Source organism: Xenopus laevis, chromosome 9_10S (assembly GCF_017654675.1).
Source record: "Xenopus laevis strain J_2021 chromosome 9_10S, Xenopus_laevis_v10.1, whole genome shotgun sequence".
NCBI lineage: Eukaryota > Metazoa > Chordata > Amphibia > Anura > Pipidae > Xenopus > Xenopus laevis.
In genome coordinates, this window is record NC_054388.1 from 97115908 (window position 1) to 97137938 (window position 22031).

Genomic DNA, 22031 nt, shown 5'->3' on the forward strand with positions numbered 1-22031 from the left:
GAGCAACAGGCAAATTACTTTGCACTAAGACAGGGGTGTATATTTTACGGCCTCAGAATTGCTCCACTTAAAGGAGAAGGAAAGCCTCCAAGGCAATTTATTGACACTAGATTAGCCTCAAAAGTGCAACCTAGAAAGCTATATTTATTTTGTAGAATGCTTTACCATACGCGAATAAACAGCTCTAGAAGCTATCTCTGTTTAGGATAGCAACTGCCATATTAGCTCGGCGTGACATCACTTCGTACCTGAGGGAGGGGGTGATATCACTCCAACTTGCAGTTAGGGTTGCCACCCAGTTGCCATTTAACCCGCCTAGCTGGAAAAACGGGTCTCAAGGCCGATGCCGGTATTAAAAAATTATCGTCAATTACACGGTCTGTAAAATTCTGAGGAGAGGAACCACCATTATCAAGCAGCTTCGCTGCTCCCTCCCTGCTTGAAATTCCCAGCTATGAGGTGCCTGGGACTTCACGGCACTTACATGACGTCTCGCGCGATGAGATTTGTGTGCCGTGTGACTGGCGTCCTTAAAGACAAGAGGGCAGGAGAACAGGTGCTATTATTGTTCTTACTGCACTACTGACACAGGCTCCCCATGCTGCTCCTCTCTTGAGCTCTCTCCCTGCTCACTCCGGAGTCGGAACTGCTGCGCTGCTGGCTCAAGGGGTGGGACTTTGGGCGGGATTTGGGGCGGGGTTTATGCCGGTAATTTTTTTAAGAAAAGGTGGCAACCCTACTTGCAGTGCAGCAGTAAAGAGTCAGAGCACAAGTCACATGACTGGGGGAACCTGGGAAACTGACAATATGTCTAGCCCCATGTCAGATTTCAAAATTAAAAAAAATCAGTTTGCTTTTTTGAAAAACAGATTTCAGTGCAGAACTGATGCATTTTGAAAAAAAAACACGTTTTCCCATGACAGTATCCCTTTAAGTTTGAATACCATGGCATGTAAAACTAGCAATACATGCCTAAATCAGGCATATGATTTGTACCATACTGCCCAACTGTCTGTGCACGATCAGGGGTCAGCTTTGATCGACCATAATGCCATCTTGAAAATGTAACATGTATGGCATTAGGGCATGTTAATGTGTACATGGTGCTAAAATTAATGTCTCCCCTTCATTTTCTCCAGTTTCACATGACCAGGGGCAGCTGGGAAATTGACAAAATGTCTAGCCCCATGTCAGATTTCAAAGTTGAATATAAAAAAATCTGTTTGCTCTTTTGAGAATTGGATTTCAGCGCAGAATTCTGCTGGAGTAGCACTATTAACTGATGCGTTTTGAAAAAAACATGTTTTCCGATGACAGTATCCCTTTAAGTGTTTTTGTCTATACCAGACTAATTCAATAATTTACACTGTTGTTTTGTATCACATCAGACCTGGCATAAACCACTGTGATCATCCCATGACCAAGTCAATAGGATGAATTTAGGTGGCAGAGAAATTCTAACACATGCCTGATTTTACACTTATCTATACACAAACACACATAGGATTATTACACAGCATAATAAATCCTGGGCATTACCATGTTTCAGTTTAGTTTTTTTTTTTTTAACTAAATATGGCTCTTATTTCAGAATCATTTCATAACACTGTAGCTGATACGGTCATCTGCAAATCTGTATATGATTTAAAGGTGAATTTGTTTTTGTGTATAAATATACTGTGCTTTTGGTATTTGTTTTCATTCATTTAGCACACAGCTGTACCCATGTCTGTAAATAGCTGCAAAAAGCGTAGATTAGTAAGACTGAAATGTATAGACCATTACGCCTAATATCTTCTTTGTTGTTGGGATGTCAGTTTATGCTATGTGTGGAGTATTCACTCTTAGCGAGCTCTTAGGAAACAAGCATTGATTTACTTCCATAAAGCTCAGCAATGACCTCACTCCCGGCAGTAAAAACAAATAAGTGGATCAATGAGCAATTTGGCAGCTTCATAGGCTTTTTTGTGGTTAGCTATGTATCAAGATCACAGGTCAATCAGGAGCGGTTCTTAGCTTGGAAACTGCCTTCTCAATGACGCCACCTACCTTATCTAAGGGGGGGGGGCACATCAAAAGTCATATTTATGGTTTAACAACAGTAATCTCAACTCCAATTTGCCAGGAAAACAAAGGGGAGCTGCCTGCTTTGCCCTGCAAACATAGATAGATTGCACTGGGACCGACAAAGATTTTTTGACCTTGCCGATCAATTTCCTGTCAGATGTCGGAAGAAAAATCGTAAGATGTACGATCATTCGAATCCCACTAACTGCACGATAATTTCGAAGGATTGGTCGGATTTAGGGGCTTATTTATTAAGGTACGATTTTTTTCTGGTCGGACTTTAAAAGGGCAAAAACTATTTTTTCGTAGACGAAAAACTTGAAATTTTCAAGATTTATTAAACTCCGATGGTGTTCAGACTAAGACCTGCCGAGATAATCTAGAAGTCAATGGCAGATGTCCCGCTGATATCCTGATATACTCTGGGTTTCTTCAGTAATCAGAAGATTTTTGGTTTTTAGGCATCAAATGCAAACAAAGTCTCAGTTTTCAGAGACGAATCCGAAATTTGTACAATTCACATTTTTTCCTCGATTTTCTCTAGTTTTTTTCCCGCACAAGAAATGTTCAGAAAAATGTATTGATGAATGGGGGGGAGAAAGTCTGTGCGGATTTGGTTGGTGTCGTTTTCAGAAAATAGAGAACCTTTTGAATTTTGATAAATAACCCCCCTAAACTTATCAGTAGAGCCTTGTTGCTTCCCCTGAGGTCCCACACTGCAACTTTATGCAAGGTGAGGCCCTAGTATCATCTACTTGAAATGTGGGCAGTCGAACAGATTTGTTTTCATTGCATATCAGTACTCCTTTGCAGCATTCCTGAGCACAAACACCTATTTGAATTCTTGCTTCTTAATGCAAATTGCACTTGGGGAGAAATTAGTAGGAAAGAGGGGATACGATCATATTCATTGGCCCCAATGTAACAAAAAGTAGTGATTATTGATAACTCAGCCCCCAGAAGGAGCGATCTGCTGTTTCTGTCAAAATTAAAAAGGTGATCTACATTATGACCTATGATACCACTTAAGAAGGAAAATCCATTTCATAGGCTGCACAGATTCACAGTTACCTGCTTTGGTGGCTTGTGTCTGTTATATTCCTCTCCCCACAGCTTTGCCTCCATCTGGAGTCGGACATCTTCAAAGTACACGTCTCTGTCCACAGTCTCTAAGTATCGTTTGGCGACATAATTATATGCACTTTTCCACTGCTGTTTATGTGAGAAGTTGGAGAGTTTTTTCCTGCAAAGAAGATTAAGATCATTTGCACATTATTAGTGGACACGCTTAAAAATCCTAATCTTTTACTATACTAATATACTAATATAAAAGAAATTACAAATGAAAATGACATTTGACATTTTTGGTGTTACTGTACCTTTTGGAGTGGGGTGCTTTTTTTTAAATTATAATTGCTGTACAATTTCCATAATACATATTAGTATAGTATAGCATGCAATCACTAAAGATCTTGGACTACGGAAAGACCAGGCTGCAGAAATTGGAGTGAAGAACGGATTAACTTCACTGTAGAAATTAAACAAAAGAATTGAGGGAACCAAACTGGAATAGAGTATGAATTAGGAGCTAAGTTAGTGTGAAAACATATGCAAATGGTGGACCCTAGACACTGCTTTACTGAATCTACTACCAATGGCGCTATTTGAAAAAAATGGAGAAACTCGGATTTTCAGCAGTGACTGCCAGCAAGCCTTGGCCTACATGTCTATATATTCACATGAACCTCTGCTCTTTTTAAAGGCTATACTGAATATCAAATTACAGCTGAGAAAGAATAAGATCAAACTGGATCACAAACACTTAGCCTTCTGGAAAACCCCTCCATCTTTCTGACCTCTGTGAGTCTAGTTACACTTCCAACATTTTACAAGGATGACAGATGCCAAACACACCCTTCATAATTAATCACAACAGAAGTCAGTCTCATTAGAATGGCAAGCCAGAGCGGATACAAGATTGGGCGCATGCTGCATTTATTGCTTTAGCGCATGCATCACTGTGCCCATAGTATTTGCAGTGCTTTGGAAGAATCCCCACAAAAACAAGATGAAGCTGTTGGGTGCTTGCCAAAATGTTCTCTAATGACACTTCTCCAGCAGTCAAGCGTCGTAGCTATCACATAACACTGAACTGAAAAACAGGGCAGCATATTCTTACATATACCATCTATAAAATATTTTAGATTACCTTAAAATCTAACCTAAGGGCTTATTTACTCTCAGACAGGTGCAAGTGCTATCCCTGTAAAGCCCCTTTTTGGATGCAATCTACTTAGCATTTGCACTGCCGCTTAAAAAATTTGCACCCACCGGCACAGTATTCAGCAAGGGTGCAAAGCTGCCTAGCAGCCCAAATAGAGCAGGAAAACTGCATTATGGGTTCTTTGTCCCTGTTTTTTTGCACCTTGCCCCTTTTTGTTAATGAGCCCCCTAGTCTAGAAAATGCATTCTGCATTTATTTGTTAACTGACTGATAAATAGAAACAATTACTTACGTTCTGTAACATTCTCTCATGGCTCCCCTGCCAAACGCCTGTGAAATAAAATAACCGTAAAGTATAATTTCTCCACTATTAAAAATAAAGCAATATCAGATCAACCCAAACATCTAGAACGATTTTTCCCCCATAAACAAATTAATTTCAACATTAAGTTTCATTCTTCACTCACTAGGAGTTCGTGATCTTTCACGTACACAGTTATTTGGAAAATATTGAAGCTTTACAGCAAAAGCAATCAATTCCTGTAAATAGCACAAGGCTAATTCTGCTGCAGCACAAATGAATCTCTCTTGGCAATGACGCAACTTATTATCAGAAAGAGGAATAAGCCTTTTTTTCCCCAAAGCTGAGAACAAGATAACAAGGGGAAGCACGTACCTGAGAGGCCATTTTAATTAGCACATCATCTTGAACCCACTGGCCAGATACAGCATTATACCTAAAGAACAAAAGGAAAGAGTCTTAATATACACAATTACATCCATAGTCACAGCACAATACTTCCATTAGTGAATTTACCCCCTCAATGCACAGCTTTTTCAGCAACAGAGATGGAAACACACCCACATCGTAATTTGTTACCTTAACTGTGTAATACTAAAATAACAACTAATTATTTGGACATGTATTATTCTTTATTTCTATAGCCCTGACATATTCTGCAGATCTTTACAGAGAGATTATATAACCTTTAATTTAAGAATGCACAGAATCCACTATTTTGGATTCAGCCGAACCCCCAAATCCTTCTCGAAAGATTTGGCCAAATACCGAACCAAATCTGCATATGCAAATTAGGGGTGGGAAGGGAAAACATTTTTTACTTCCTTGTTTTGTGACAAAAAGTCATGCGATTTCCCTCCCAGCCCCTAATTTGCATATACAAATATGTTTGCCCGGTTTGGCCGGGCAGAAGGATTCGGCTGAATCAGAATCATGCTGAAAAAGCCAGAATTCTGCTGAAAAAGCCCGAATCCTGAACTGAATCCTGGATTCGGTGCATCGGTACTTTAAATGCATATGATGCAATGGTCACAAAAGATATACATTGATTCTCTAATGCAGAATAAATTAAATTCTGGCAAATGAAATTGATAGGATCAGATACACTCTCTCTAATAAAACAGACTGTGCAAGTGAATAAAGGTTGGCGTGCTATTGCAATTTAAAGGAAAACTATACCCCCAAAATGAATACTTAAGCAGCAGATAGTTTATATCAAATTGAATGACATATTAAAGAATCTTACCAAACTGGAATATATATTTACATAAATATTGCCCTTTTACATCTCTTGCCTTGAGCCACCATTTCGTGACTCTATCTGTGCTGCCTCAGAGATCACCTGACCAGAAATACTACAACACTAACTGGAACAGGAAGAAGTGAGGAAGCAAAAGGCAGAACTCTGTCTGTTAATTGGCTCATGTGACCTTACATGTGGTTTGTATGTGTGCACAGTGAATCTTACGATCTCAAGGGGCGGCCCTTATTTTCTAAAATGGCAATTTTCTATTTATGATTACCCAATGGCACATACTACTAAAAAGTATATTATTATGATAATGGTTTATTTACATGAAGCAGGGTTTTACACATGAGCTGTTTTACTCAGCATCTTTTAATAGAGACCTACATTGTTTGGGGGGTATAGTTTTCCTTTAATCTAAATCCCATGCCTTCCATTTATTGCCAGCAGTCTGTTGGAACTTCCTGACACTGAAAGAATTAGCTGGTGCCTCCTACATAGGTCAGCAATCTGTCATTTGAATGGAATTTATGTTTTGTGATTCTTCTCTAAGGCTGCAGCATAATCTAAAATTCTCTATAAAAGTACTTTTTTGGCCTGTGGTACTTTACAGAAGATAACCCAGCAGCTATCTTCTACATGGTCTCCAGGAACCCCATGCACCCACAGAAGGTAGAACAAAACAATGTACAGAAACCGGATATACTGTAGGTTATATACTGCCCATGCACTGCTTATGTGCTGCCCAGAGCATTACAATGAATGTCTGTGAAAGCATAAGAATATGGTAGCGAGGCTCTCAGGAAAAAGTAAACTGAGACAATGCAGAAGAGAAGAGCCAAGAAATTGACTAGGGATTGCAAGGGATTGGGTGCCCAAGGTGTTCCTCAGACCAATGTTCCTTCTAAGCTGTGTCCATATGCACTCTGTGTTGGTGGACATAATCTGTTACAGGAATAAGTAAATCAATTTTTTCCTGATGTATCACTTGCCTTTTTCGGTCTGTTTTGTGAATAAAACTGTATGATAGCCTATACTAATACCGTTATAACACTTTGAAGGACCAATTTGGACTGACGTTTTATAAAGGGTTTACTAAATGACTAGAATTTTTTCTGCTTCATGGCTACATTGTGCAGTGTAATTAACCAATTGCAGATGTTTAGGCATGAGTTTTAATGCAGCCCTAACATACCAAATAGTCCAGTACATCTAGTAATGATGGAAGAAAAAGCCTAGATGCAATACAAAGGAAGTAAACAAAAAGCCAATGAAAATGACAAAGCGTAGTGTAGCGAAACTGAACTAATTTAACCACAGACACCATTTTGTACTATTCTTGTCCTTTTAAAGTCCCCCCTCCCAGATGTTATTACTATGCATAAATGGACCAAAGACTATATTTAGCAGACTCCCAGAATGTCACTGCTTAAACAACAATAACAACAGTGTCATAACACACATCTGTATGGAGTTACATCAGCCTTTAATGTGGGTTGTTTTCCATGTATTTCTTTTAATCACGCCTAACACTGGGCTTATTTTGCCTTCACATTGGCAGGTAAGTTGCGTCCAACCGGAGGCCTGCAGGCCAGATGTGGCCTTCAGGGTATTTTTAAAGCTCCATAGCAGGCAATAGCCTTTAATGGATGTTGCATATGACATGGCAATTTTAATACAAAACATGCAGTATGTCAGCTACTTGGCCCACCACTTAACCACCACTATATATATATATTGTAGTTTATAAAATTGCAGTGAGCAGTCAGCCGAACCTTATGTGCTGTGGCTCATACATACATTACATTTGCACCCTGCCCTTATAAGGACCATGTATTTAATTGTTCTCCAAGCCCCCAGTGGAAATAGAGATATTAGGAATAATGCACAAAGCAAGCTTCAGGCTGAAGGCTCTTTTCCCTTTGGCCTGTTTATTTATATTTTGGCTTCTGCAGCCTGTCATAGTTTGGCTTTGTACTGTATATTTAAGGCTGAAATGTGCAGTTTTGTGTATCACAAAGAGAACTTTGAAAAATGTGTCTTGGAACATTCCTGGCCTCAGACTCAAGCACCACTGTAGAGTGCTGCCAAGCAGAAAGCATAAGGAGAAATTCAATAGAGCAGCCTTATTAATTTAATATAAATAAGTTCCAGAGTACACAGAACAAATGGTTTTTTAGATAAATATGGGTGTATATTTCCACTGTCCTCCTTATTTTGGATTTGCAAATGTCTTTGCCTGAGAATACTGGCGCCAATCCTCCGGCTCTCACAACGACAGAGATGTTAAAGGGAAATATACTCTTTTTAGTAAAGGTATCTACCATGGGTCCTGGTGCAAAATGGGCCTTTTCTCCACCCATCCCTAAACCCCCAATTACTCCTTCTACATATATGTGCCTCTCTGCATGCAAGTACAGACTGTCCTGCTTAAGGACCCATGGTCTGAATGCATCTGGGCCTTCTGAGACCCTCTAGTGATGGCCCTGTTTCACCCTTTATTTTTATCTTAAAGGAATTGTTCAGTGTAAAAATAAAAACTGGGTAAATAGATAGGCTGTGCAAAATAAAAAAATGTTTCTAATATAGTTATTTAGCCAAAAATGTAATATATAAAGGATGGAGTGACTGGATGTGTAACATAATAATTAGAACACTACTTCCTGCTTTGCAGCTCTCTTGGTTTCCACTGATTGGTTACCAAGCAGTAAACAATCAGTGACTTGGGGGGAGGGCCACATGGGTCACAACTGTTGCTTTTGAATCTGAGCTGAATGCTGAGGATCAATTGAAAACTCACTGAACAGAAATGTACCATGTTGCCCCCCACACACTTCAGCTTTTATACATTTTTGGCTAACTAACTACATTAGAAACATTTTTTATTTTGCACAGCCTATTTACCCAGTTTTTATTTTTACACTGAATGGTTCCTTTGAGATTGCCACACAGACACATCAGTCTTGCTATTAAATATAGCAATACTCAGACAAGAAAAAGCATAAATTGGGTATATAAATGTACATGGAGGAAAATGGAAGGTAAGAGATTGTATTGCTCACAAAGCAGGAAAGAGGCAGAAGACAAAGAGAATTAATTAAAAAATATTTTAAAATGAAGATCAAATCAAAAGCCGTTTTTTTTTTGACTAGAACAATCTATAACATACCTTTAAATGTTTACAGGATACATCTCACAGAAAATAAAAATATTACACAGATTTAATATCTTGTCCAATAATCACTGTGATTTCATTCTGCCTCTTGTGGCTTTTCACTAATAACCTGACACCAACCGCATCTAAAGAGTGGATGTTACATTCTGCACATGCCTGTGTTAAATAATCCTTACAGGGCCCCAAGTGTATCACAGCTACATACAATGTACTGCTGAAATGTTTTATACTGGATTTCTGGACACTAAACTGCAGGGTACTTTATGCACTCAAACAGCAGATTTAAAGGGGATCACTACCCGATGCATAAGGAAAACAACTTTACAATACACACTTATTTAGTGGCTGTAAATGTATTAGTAATTACTTTATAAATTATTTGAAATCCACTGAAAATTTCTAAACAGTACAATCTGGAAAGTCGCCTAGAAATAGAAATTATAAGCATAGAATTAGTAGATACAGGGACATGTGGATGTAGTAGTAGCTGGCTGGTGCAAAGCTGATAGACTCAAGTTACGTCCCAAAATGCCTGCATGGATATCTGGAAGGCTGGTCTGCTTATCCATGGCTGTAGGCATTTTATCATTAGTCTGTGCAGTGTGCTCATTAACAGATCCTGTTGTATCCAACTAGAACTCAAGTGATAAATGCCACAGTAAAGAGGAGTGGGTTAATGGGACTGTAAGGGATGCTTTCCAGATCTTTAGTCATGTGGATTCCTTTCTGCATGACCTACTGTCCTGAAATGTAATAGCTGGCTGGGAGAGCTCCTACTGACCTGTGCCTGGTAGCATGCTCCGTCTCAATTTCTTCCAAGTGAAACTCGGCCCACGGATCAGGCATCTGCTTAGCTTTCTGAATGGCATGTTTCCAGGCCTCCTGTGTATGGCAAAAAGAATGGTGAGAATGGCACAGAGCATGATTTTAGGCTGTACTAAATATAAGTAAATTACAATTATTTGTAGTATTATTAGTAAAATAGAACTTTTTAATAATAAACATTAATGGTGAAATGAAATGTCATGTATAAAGTGATTTTAATAATTTTCTAGTCCTAATAAAATATAATGTATATTAAAGCAAATACAAGATCTATAACCCTAGTTGTAGCTAGATGACTTAAGGTTCCCATACACGGGGCGATAAGCTGCAGACAGATTAAAGGAGAAGCAAACCCTTGCTAATAAAAACCCCTACCCCCCTACCCTACATAGACCCCTTCGGGTCTTCATCCGGTGCTTCGGCAATTTCCTTGACGTTCATCGCATGCACAGTTGTCACGAAGCAGAAGATTGCTCCAACTGCACATGCGCCAATCTATCCCTGAAGGTTACTGAAGAGAAGAAGATGGCGCCCATGAACTCCCAATGCCCTGAATCTGCACTGAGGGGTAAGTAAAGAGTTATGGGCATTTACCAAAAGTACCACCTAGGCATGGGGGAGGGAGCAGGGAGCGGGGTCTATGTAGGGTAGGGGTTTTTATTAGCAAGGGTTTGCTTCTCTGAATCTTATTGTGCAACGTATGGGGCCATCTGGTGGGCTTCCCCAATCAATATACGGCCGAAAGTCACCAGAAGTCTTTCAGGCAAGTTTAAAAATCAAATCAAGGATCTCAGCAACTAACCTATGCAGTCATTGATCGACGCCAGTATTCTACTCGTTGTGATCCTAGGGCTCATGATCGGATCAGCCTGATGGTGGGCATACAGAGGAGAGCTCCACTTGTTTGGCTTCCTTGCCTGTATGACCAGTTTAAAGCTAGCCGTACACAGGCCAATAAAAGCTGCAAATAGACAGAGTCCGCAGCTTATTGGCCCCTGTGTGGGGCCCTCGTTTGGCGAAATCACCAAACGAACAGATTTCTATGTGTAGTGTATGGCCACCTTATGGGCTTTAGCCCCTGGGCAGATTGAGGAGATTTAGTCGCCTGGCGACTAATCAACTCTTCTTGGGGGCGACAATCTCCCCGAACTGCCTTACGCCTGCGGCAATGCACTTGTGGCGCATCGATTACCGAAGTCGCCCTAGGTTTCCTTGTGAGGCAACTTCGAGCGACTTTGGAAATCGAAGCGCCGCGAGTGCATTGCCGCAGGCGATTTTTCATTTTAGCAGGCCGAAGGCAGGGAGAAGGCAGTTCGGGGAGATTGTCGCCCCGAAGAAGAGGCGATTAGGAGTCTCCAGTGAGATAAAGCAGGGCTGTGTTGTAAAGGTCATACAGTACAGCCGAGATAAGGAACACACATTGGAAACACGTTTACATCCACTCTTGGGATAGTTCAAGTGGGTCCATAAAAATGTTTCAAAACAGAACACTTACTCTAAAAGGCTAGAGAACAAGAAAAAAAGAATCTGCCTGAGCCAATCCACTTAAAATACCAGCAGAAAAAGGACTTGAATGAAGAGATGAGGATGGGTAATGTTTGATGTAAATGAGTGAAGGATAATGAATGTTAAAGGCTTATTGCCCCCGAGTGAAAAAAAGAACAGTAAAAATAAACTGACCAACCAAACTGAATGCTTTTGGACATGTTAATAAGCTTATAATACACAAAAGCCATGAATATTCTCGGAATTCCCTTCGGCCAAAGGCCCTCGTGCTTTTATATTGTCATGGAACTCCTCTGTCACTTATAATATCCTTATATATTTTACAACAGGGGGTACTTTATTCACTACTCACACTGTATTTTACATGTTTTGTAAATGTAAATGTAACATTATTTTTCATGCAAAGCTGAGCCTTGAGCATTCCAAGCATAGCAGTCTAAGAACTTATCTGAAATTTGTTTCCATCAGAGCTGAGTTTTTAGGTCAATGGCATACAAGGCAATTGCTTATGGTTTGCCACCACAACGATTCCCAGTGCAGAAGGTGACAAAACTGGGAATTGCCCTCGACTGACCTGTATGGTATTCGCCTGGACCCTGCCAGTGTGCTCACAGGTCAAGCAATTATTGATCGGAAACACTCACTTGTAAGTAATAATCACCTAACCCACAGGTGCACTAGCAGGGTCCAGGTGATTGCCATACAACTCAGTGGAGGGGCAATTCCCAGCAATTTGCTGCTTATAACAACCCCCTACGTATCTATGGGCACAGTAATCACCAGTTCTCTGTATGTGTGTGTGTGTTTACTAAACATTGTTTAAAAGTTAGACATATAAAAAAAATATTCCAGAAGTTATGAGCAGGAAAAAGCCAAACAGGAACCTCTGGACTGACTGATTTCCTTCAGTTCTCTGGTGTATATTTAGGGAAGAGCTGCAGAACCTGTTCAGTGGAAAATGTGGATTTCTTTCTTCCAGCTACCAATTACATCACTGTTATCAGTGCAGAGTGCTGACCCGAATCTCAGACGGTTTCAGCTGCAATTGCTTCTACTGCTGAGATAACTGTATAGTAGATCTGTCATTTTCTGTGGATTAGGGGGCAATAATATGACTTTATTTCAGACAACCTAATGCCCATCTAAACATAATGGTCAGGCAGCAAATGGCCATAGAGTAATAAACTATTTGACAGAAAATTGTTGGTCCTCCTGCAAAGGTCCTGTCAGTGTGGCAAAACAGAAAAGCCACTTCATGCCTGTGTTATACTATTTCCCTATGCATCATGTCTGTATGCTTTTCCCTCAATGACTGCATAAGAATTTTCCTATGCCAGGCCAAATCATGAATATATGATTATTACATGAAAAAATTATGGGAATTGTAGCACAAATGAATAATAATGCCAGGACCCCACACAGGGTATTTTACTCTGGATCCAGGCCCCACTATGACTACTAGGCAAAAACCTTCCAACTGATAGCAGGGCAGAGCACAATGTACCCAACCAAACGCTTCCAACCAAGCAGCACAGCCAGTGATTGGGATCCATGCAAAGCAATGGCTTTAGCACTTACATAATCCAGTCTTTAAAAGAATAGTAATCTTTGCAAAAATGGCGATAAAGTTATATGACAGTATCGACACATTTACTACAGAATGATACAATTTAGTGGGGTTTTTTTTTGTGTGGCTCTTTAGGCATTCCCCTTGAAAAAAACACCTTCCATTCGTTCTATACAACACAACCAGATCCACCTAAAGTGGGGTGATTTGGGCATCCAGGCGGGGGCCCACAAATATTAGGGCTGAAGGTGCCTTATTAGCAAAGTTTATTTTAAACCGAGGTTATGGCTAGGGGTCCACTAGGTCCACTACCAAGAAGAAAGGGTCCACAGCAGTGGATTCCCATGATTTATCATGGCAGTCCTGTGCCAAAACACACCCCTAAGTTGCATAGTTTTTCTGATCTATAAATCAATTGTCCTGCCTAAAAAGCAACATACACCGGTAGCTAGTTATCGCTAATTGGAAGGATTACAAACCAGAACATTGACTAATGTGTACTAATGTATATGATGTTATTTTTAGCACAAACTAATATGTATACAATATACAGCTATGCAGATACATATACTTGTATCTGCACAATATCTTATGGTATACAATAAACCCCACGAAGGGCGAAGTTTCTCATTATCTAATTTTGCCTGTTAGCAAAAGCTGAATGCTTAGCCCCCTGTGGGTTAATAACTACATTTTTATCTAAGCCCATCAGAATGAGATGTTTATTTTATAAAAACTAAATGAATGTACAACAGTTTTCTTTAAATGTATGACACAAAGAAGAGGTGGTGGAGGTAATGTAATGTATTACTGATGTACGAAAAATAAATAAGGAAAGCTCCGTTTGATTTAAGGATCCTTATTACTGCCATTTTGGTAACTCAATACTTCAGCCCTGTGCGCTTAGATAAAGGCAACGGCAACAATTCTTAGCTCATCTTTAGTAGATGTACAAAAATATCTCAGTGACAATGAATTCAATATGAAACGTGTAAATTAGTTGTGAACTTTTACACATACATAACTGTGGCTGTTAGCAGAAATAATAGCGTATAAATATGCATCAGATAACAAGGGACCTTAAATGTATTTATGTGGTTTGTACATGAAGGGATAGAAGTGAAAGAGCCAAATTTGTAAGAACACCTACCCGACCTCGTTCAGCCAAGCAGCCATGCACAGAATCTTTGGACTGTCCATTCTAGGAGATGCACAGAGACATTAATGGAGACCAGAGACAATGTGAAGCAGAACATTTACAATCACAGCAAGAAGCTCATGCTATTCGACATGCTAGGGCAGGGGTGTCCAAACTTTTTACAACAAGGGCCAGATTTGGTGAGGTGAAAATGTGTGGGGGCCGACCATTCAGCCTGACATGCTGGATCCCAGAATGAAAATGTGAAGCCACTACAATTTACGGGATCTCTCTGTACAGACTATGAGCAAACTTATGGGTCTGTTCCTGCTGAATTGTGCTTAGAACAGGGAATACCTATGCTGCCATAGTTTTAGCCATTTGTAAATACAACAAATGAAACATGAATGGCCAGACACATTCTCTACAGCTCCCTCTTATAATATCACATCATTCTGCACGGAGCAAGCCCATTGACTGTCATACTTACTAGGCAAAGTAAGGGCTTAAAATGCAAATGTTTACTGAAGTTTAAACTTGCAGCACTGGGTGTAATGAGGGAAAGGGAATCTTTTCAGTCGTGACACAGTGCAGGGGAGAAAGCAATCACGCAGGGACATGGGCTGGATCCACACATATTTGCTTAATAAAGGCAGCAGCAGTACTTGTGCTCTCCTTTTTCCCCCTCACTCCTGAGATGTGCGCGTTCCCTTCTCAGCATTTCATTCCCCGCTGCTCTCCCGAGTCCCGACTGTCCCTCCTCTCTTAGCCTCCCTACTTTATTTGACCTGAATGGTTAGTGGCAGGTGGGGAGATGGCTCCCGACGATCATTTGTCCGATATGAAGGTAAATCTGCACGTCTATGGCCGGCTTTAGGAAAAGTGGCTGCTTAGGCAAGGCTGAAACGGCAAACTATAATCCAATAATATCTTTAGAAAAGCTGAAGGGGGGGGGGTGAAAGGAAAACAACTTTACATTTTGCTTATAACCCTCAAGAAAAACAGAAAAGAAATACAAAACTTGAAGCCAGAACACAAATCTGAATTTGTAACTAATGGGGTATTGCAATTTGATGCAACTCAGTTTCACGATCCTCTCATTTACATTTGTTTTCACAGTATACTTATAACAGCAACTCAGGCTTTCTCAGTTCTTTTCCTTAAGTTCTGGATGCCGTTCAATATTTTCTTATGTTTGTTCTCTCTCACTCGAGCCATCACATGCTCTGAAAAGTATTCTGTGTTCTAGTCACCAGTGCAATAACAAAAACTCTGGGAAGTTTTGTTTCAGAAAATAATACACAAGCCATTATTTAGGCCTTGTACCAATACTCTAATATAATCAAATAATTCTCATTTTTAAAAAATATTTCCTTTTTCTCTGTAGCAATAAAACAGTAGCTTTAACTTGATCCTAATATATAATTAAGCCTTATTGAAGGCAAAACAATCCCATTGGGTTATTTAATGTTCAACATTTTTTTGTTTTTTTTTTGCAGACTTAAGGGGTATGGAGATCCAAATTATGAAAAAATCCCTTATCATAAAAACCCGTGTTCGCATGCATTGTGGATATCAGGTCCCGTACCTGTACAGCAATAAAATCTATTATTTTTACACTACACATAACAGATGTATGAGGCTTAATGTACGGTAAACCCCCATAGAGGGGTTAACTAATATGTATGGTAAACAGGACAGCAGTAACTATCGCAACCCCCTACTCTTTTTCTCCTCTGAGTGTTTGATGAAGTATTAGCCAGGTGATCTTTGACCTCTGTAGGAGCTTCACTAATAACAAAAGGGGAAAAGCTGCAGTAAAACCGGTCTGGCCCAGCTAGGACAGCCATTAGCCCCTCCTTCATCATTTCTATCAACAAATATTTCAGCTTTAATATGTAGCCGATGGCGATTTCAAACAAATAACCTGGTCATATTATAAGACTAACTGAACATTTACCTGCTCACCCACCAGAGACTCTATGGCAATATCTCTCAAGAACGCGGATGCTATAAACCGCACAGTACACGTATCGCATATCTGGAGACCCGTTATCCAGTAAGCTCCGAATTATGAGATGGCCATTTCCCATAGCCTCAATTTTAAACAAATAATTAACATTTTTAAAAATGATTTCCTATTTCTCTCTATTAATAAAACAGTACATTTTACTTGATGGTAACTAAGCTGCATGAATCCATATTGCTTGCAAAACAAATATATTGGGTTTATTTTATGTTTCAATTATTTTTTAGCAGACAAAATATGGTGACCCAAGTTATGAAAAGATCTGTTAACTGAAAAATCCCAGGTCCCGAGGATTCTGGATAACTGGTCACTTATCTGTATAGGTTTCTGGGCTTCACTGGGACAAATAGGAAATTACACTGCCTAGCAACTGCCTTGCTCAGGATAAAAAAAGTATATATTTAGGTATCTGTTTGCTTTGATATTGACAAAGGTTGGTGGATCAGGCATTCATCCATTATGTTTGATTACATCTGATTTGTTACTGATCAGAGTTACTGGATTCAGGCTTTCTATTAAGCACTTTTAGGGCTATATCACAACAACCTGATTTTTTTGGTCACTCAGTAACATAACAATAGAGAAGAACATTTATTATAATACAGCAGCGGGTGAATGTCTGAATTCAATCAAATTGTTTGTGGCCAGGCTCAGCCACTTCTTGTCAAGCCTATAATCTTCCCTATACATTATATGGAGGAATCAAGCAAGGTGTTGTAGAGTTGTATAGTGATAGAACAAGAACAACACTTTATCGGTCTTATGAAAATTCTTCATCCTGTAGTCCTCATACCTTGAAATTGAAGGAGTTCCTTGGGGAGGAACTGGTTCCATACTCTGTCTGTTTCACCAAGTTGGTAAAGAAATGTGGATTTTTCTTGTTGGTCTCATGGTGTGAAGCTGGGTCATCGGTGATGGGGCAGATGTAGAAATTGTCTTCCTCGTCACTGTCGTCCTTGTTGTAATCTGAGCATCGGTCTTTGGTCGAATTGATGTTATCAAGGCCCTCCATGCTAAAGATGAGATCTTCGTCTGCCATCGTGTTTGACTGGTTGGGATTATTCGCTGGATAACTGAAATAGCCAGAGTGCTGTTGTAGATTGGCATAAAGCAAAATAGCCTGCAAAAGAACACAGAATATTTACCCAATGATCAGAAAGCCTACACATGCAACAGCATTAGTTATGTGTGACACTGTCATTCCCATAAACTGTAACAAACAAGGGAAAGTTGTGCTCACCACTAATTTTTAAAACCATTAGGCGGGGGTGCAATGAGGCTGTAACCACAAAATACATATAGTCAAATACAAGAGTCCTCTGCACTCAACCCATTATCAATATATTTAGGACAGAGACATTTTGTGCATACTGCTACTGAAAAATGCCTTAACCTTTCAAACAAAACAGGGATTGTTTGTCCATATATTGCAATATATTTAAGCTGGCCAACTACGTCAAAGTCATCCCATATCTGGCCAGTCCTACGCTCAATTTTCATCTGATTTATTAAGAATTCTATTGCTTCATTATACATTTTACAAAGGGACTAAGTTTTACCTGCAACTTACTAGCTGCTTTCAAAGTAAAACTCCCAAATTTGGCTGCCCTTTTATTAGACACCAGTGGGATCACCTGACTATAGCTGGGAAGGGTGGGAGCTACAACATGGAGCTGGTCACTGCTCCTGTATAACTATAACAAACAAGGGAAAGTTGTGCTCACCAGTAATTTTTAAAACCATTAGGTGGGGGGTGCAATGAGGCTGTGACCACAAAATACATATGGACATATACAAGAGTCCTCTGCACTCAACCCATTATCAATATATTTAAGGCCAGCTTAAATATATTGCAATATATGGACAAACAATCCCTGTTTTGTTTAAAGGGTAAGGCATTTTTCAGTAGCAGTATGCACAAAATGTCTCGATGTCTTAAATATTTTGATAATGGGTTGAGTGCAGAGGACCTCTTGTATTTGTCTATATTTCCATAAACTGTGTATACATAGGGAATAATGTACCCCTACTGTTAAATACACAAAATTATCAACATGACCAAGATATGGGTCACAGACTAAGTTGTTTTGTACAGGACATCCAAATCTGAGTATTATTTATATATACGATAAAATAAGGGCTGCAACATTTCTTAAAATACACAGGTCTCTATGAATCATGTAACAGAAGCCTGTTATATTAATATTTAAATGAGTACTATTAAGATAACATAACTACACAAGAGCTTTTGAACCAAATCATACAATTTTCACAAGGGCGGGATATCCGTACACTGTATTTGACTGAAATAAAAAAAATGGCCCTGTAAGGCACTCCTGTCTTTCAGTCTGCACATTTTCATAAAGAAATAGAGGATCCAATACTGAGCCAGATTTAAGCTAAGGAAATCACCCACAGCAAACTAACATATTTGTTTCCACACAGCAGATGAGGAAATCCTGCCTGCTGATTGGTGCTATGGATAACCATAATTAGGACAAACATTGAGGATTTCCTACATCTATTCATCCTGGGGTGCGGTAAATATATGCATATGGGGAATGGTTTTGCCAGGTTAACCACATGGCAGCTCTTCCACACGTATAAATACAGACAAGGGATATTCGGCTGATTTACAAACTCACAGTAGGCAAATACTGGACTGAAGTGGGCAGCTATTGATCATGTAAGGGTCAAGCACACTCCTTTTCACAACTGTTGTCTGGGGGCTTGGGCTGGGATTGTCAGGAAAGGTTGCCAATGGCCCCACTGATTGGCAGGGATCCTTAAAGGGGACCTGTCACCCAGACACAAAAAGCTGTATAATAAAAGTCCTTTTCAAATTAAACATGAAATCCAAATTCTTTTTTTTATTAAAGCATCCACGGCTGCTGGAAACTCATTTAAAAATCTCAGCTGCCAATCAAAAATTGGCTGCCCCTCCTCTATGCCTTAGGCATAGAGGAGGGCAAGCAATTATTTTCACTTTCCATTCAGCACATTCTAGATGTCACTGCTCTCCCCACATTCCCCCAGTTCTCGTAACCATTTAATTGTGTAGCCAGGGTATGGGGATGGACATTGGGTCCCTCATTCTGGTGCACAAACAAGATTCTGAGATAATACAAGGCTTGTCTTAATAACAGTGTCCACAAAATGGCTCCTGCCTGCTTGTTATAATTATGAATTCCCAGACTGATGGAAACAAGATTCAAATAATTTATACAGTGTAATTAAAGTTAATTTTGCTTGACTAACATGATAAAATAGGATGTGGAATAATTTTTTGGATGATAGGTCCACTTTAATCAACAAGTGTAGACCCAAAATGGACCTCCATGCTCTTTAGGATTTATACAATAAAAAAAAATGGTCTCAGGTAAGTGATTATAATGACTGGGGGTTGCCTATCAAATTGGTGCCAATCCAAGTAATTATACCTTTTCTTTTCCCTTAAGAAATTGATGTGTGGGCAGAATTTCTGTCTACAAAAATAATTAAACAAGGTATATATAATTAACATCCAACAAATCAGATGCCATTTCAGATACCAAAAGCTATCTTCTTTTAGCTCCATCCCCTCATTGTTCTCTCAAAGCTTCATGTAATTTATATTTCCAGTAACAAAGGATGGCAAATCACAGGGCCCTTTCATTGCAAAATAAAGGAAGAACAGAATCTGACAACGTGATTATAAAGCACATTTTCCCATCTCAGGCAATTACATTGCACTGATAAAGTCACCCATTGCCTGAACTGCTGAACACTGGGTGATCAGTAAAATACTGGTGCTTAGCGCTCCATAAAAAATAATAAAAGGGGAATGTTTTTCATCCCTAGTTTTTGTGAAGGCTCTTTCGGAGCACTTACTGTCTAATAGACTATCTGCCCTTTAGTTAAATATCTTTCGCTGGTACCCTATTTTGTTATAAACTCCTCAGAATGGGAGCATGGACAGTCAGCCAGGCAGTGCTGTAAATTTCACAATGAAGGGACAGCAAAAACAACATAAGGCTATAATGACTTTTAAAACAGACTTAAATCTAATGTCAGACTAAGCAGAGAAAAATCTTGATGCCACACTGTAAGTAAATATTTTGGGCATACAATGTGCACAATGGTCACAATGCTTGGTCTGACAATAGTGTTATGGGGTAAAAAATGTTCAAATTACGTGCAAGAATGAATATAAATCAATTACCGATTAGTCTTTTAGCATGTGGATTTTATTGGCAGTTTCAAAACAGCAAGGTGTAAAACCTGGTAACTGTAGAATAGGTAACAATTTGGTGGCAGCTATAAATCCCCAACTTTTACCTACAGCAAATATGGCCGTATTAAAGGTAAATGACCCAAATACAGTGAAACATCAATTTTACATACCCTTTTTTTACTTTTTCCCTAATTTTACACTTTTTTGTGGTCCACTGATATATTATAATATATATATATTTATAATACACAAAAGTCATGAATATCTTGTAAATTATATCCTTATAAACAGTGAGTTCTGATGTCATTTCTGTCACATGACTCACTGAAACTTGTGTATTATAATGAATAAAGTACCCCCAGTTGCAAAATATGAGGATATTAGAAGTTACCTCAGAGTTCCATGACCTGTATAAAAATACTCGGCCTTGTGTTTTTTATATGGCCATGAAACGCCTCAGTAACTTATAATATCCTTATATTTTACAAGAGGGGGTACTTTATTCACTATATATACAGTATATATACAGTATAGTATATATCATGCATGTAGCTGGAGCGCTCAAATCATTTAGGTAATTGCCCAGGTGCAGGTTATCTTGAAAAATTCATAGAGCAACAAAAACCGCACATAAAGGACTTAAGTGCAAAAAGTAATAACCAATTTATTGCAACGTTTCGGCTCCTGTACTCGAGCCCACCTGAAGAAGGCTCGAGTACAGGAGCCGAAACGTTGCAATAAATTGGTTATTACTTTTTTATTATTTAGGGAGAAAAGAAATCCAAACCTGTGTGAAAAAGTAATTGCCCCCTGAACCTAATAACTGGTTGGGCCACCCTTAGCAGCAATAACTGCAATCAAGCGTTTGCGATAACTTGCAACAAGTCTTTTACAGCGCTCTGGAGGAATTTTGGCCCACTCATCTTTGCAGAATTGTTGTAATTCAGCTTTATTTGAGGGTTTTCTAGCATGAACTGCCTTTTTAAGGTCATGCCACAACATCTCAATAGGATTCAGGTCAGGACTTTGACTAGGCCACTCCAAAGTCTTCATTTTGTTTTTCTTCAGCCATTCAGAGGTGGATTTGCTGGTGTGTTTTGGGTCATTGTCCTGCTGCAGCACCCAAGATCGCTTCAGCTTGAGTTGACGAACAGATGGCCGGACATTCTCCTTCAGGATCTTTTGGTAGACAGTAGAATTCATGGTTCCATCTATCACAGCAAGTCTTCCAGGTCCTGAAGCAGCAAAACAACCCCAGACCATCACACTACCACCACCATATTTTACTGTTGGTATGATGTTCTTTTTCTGAAATGCTGTGTTACTTTTACGCCAGATGTAACGGGACGCGCACCTTCCAAAAAGTTCAACTTTTGTCTCGTCGGTCCACAAGGTATTTTCCCAAAAGTCTTGGCAATCATTGAGATGTTTTTTAGCAAAATTGAGACGAGCCTTAATGTTCTTTTTGCTTAAAAGTGGTTTGCGCCTTGGAAATCTGCCATGCAGGCCGTTTTTGCCCAGTCTCTTTCTTTTGGTGGAGTCGTGAACACTGACCTTAATTGAGGCAAGTGAGGCCTGCAGTTCTTTAGATGTTGTCCTGGGGTCTTTTGTGGCATCTCGGATGAGTTGTCTCTGCGCTCTTGGGGTAATTTTGGTCGGCCGGCCACTCCTGGGAAGGTTCACCACTGTTCCATGTTTTTGCCATTTGTGGATAATGGCTCTCACTGTGATTCGCTGGCA

At 39.5% G+C, this 22031-nt stretch overlaps 1 protein-coding gene across 2 annotated transcripts in view; it reads right to left on the reverse strand.

The window, feature by feature from the left end:
- The window catches only part of LOC108703159 (eukaryotic elongation factor 2 kinase-like), a 64481-nt gene that overhangs the window by 30826 nt on the left and 11624 nt on the right, over positions 1 to 22031 (reverse strand). The window contains exons 2-7 of one of the 2 annotated variants that reach the window (XM_041579245.1): positions 16872 to 17198; positions 14062 to 14112; positions 9795 to 9895; positions 4968 to 5028; positions 4584 to 4621; positions 3139 to 3310 (exon numbers count right to left, since the gene is read on the reverse strand). In XM_041579245.1, coding sequence (XP_041435179.1) covers positions 3139 to 3310; positions 4584 to 4621; positions 4968 to 5028; positions 9795 to 9895; positions 14062 to 14112; positions 16872 to 17117 — 669 coding nt within the window. In that variant the 5' untranslated portion in view covers positions 17118 to 17198. The remainder of the gene's footprint in view (positions 1 to 3138; positions 3311 to 4583; positions 4622 to 4967; positions 5029 to 9794; positions 9896 to 14061; positions 14113 to 16871; positions 17199 to 22031) is intronic. The other variant, XM_041579246.1, reaches the window with a different exon arrangement.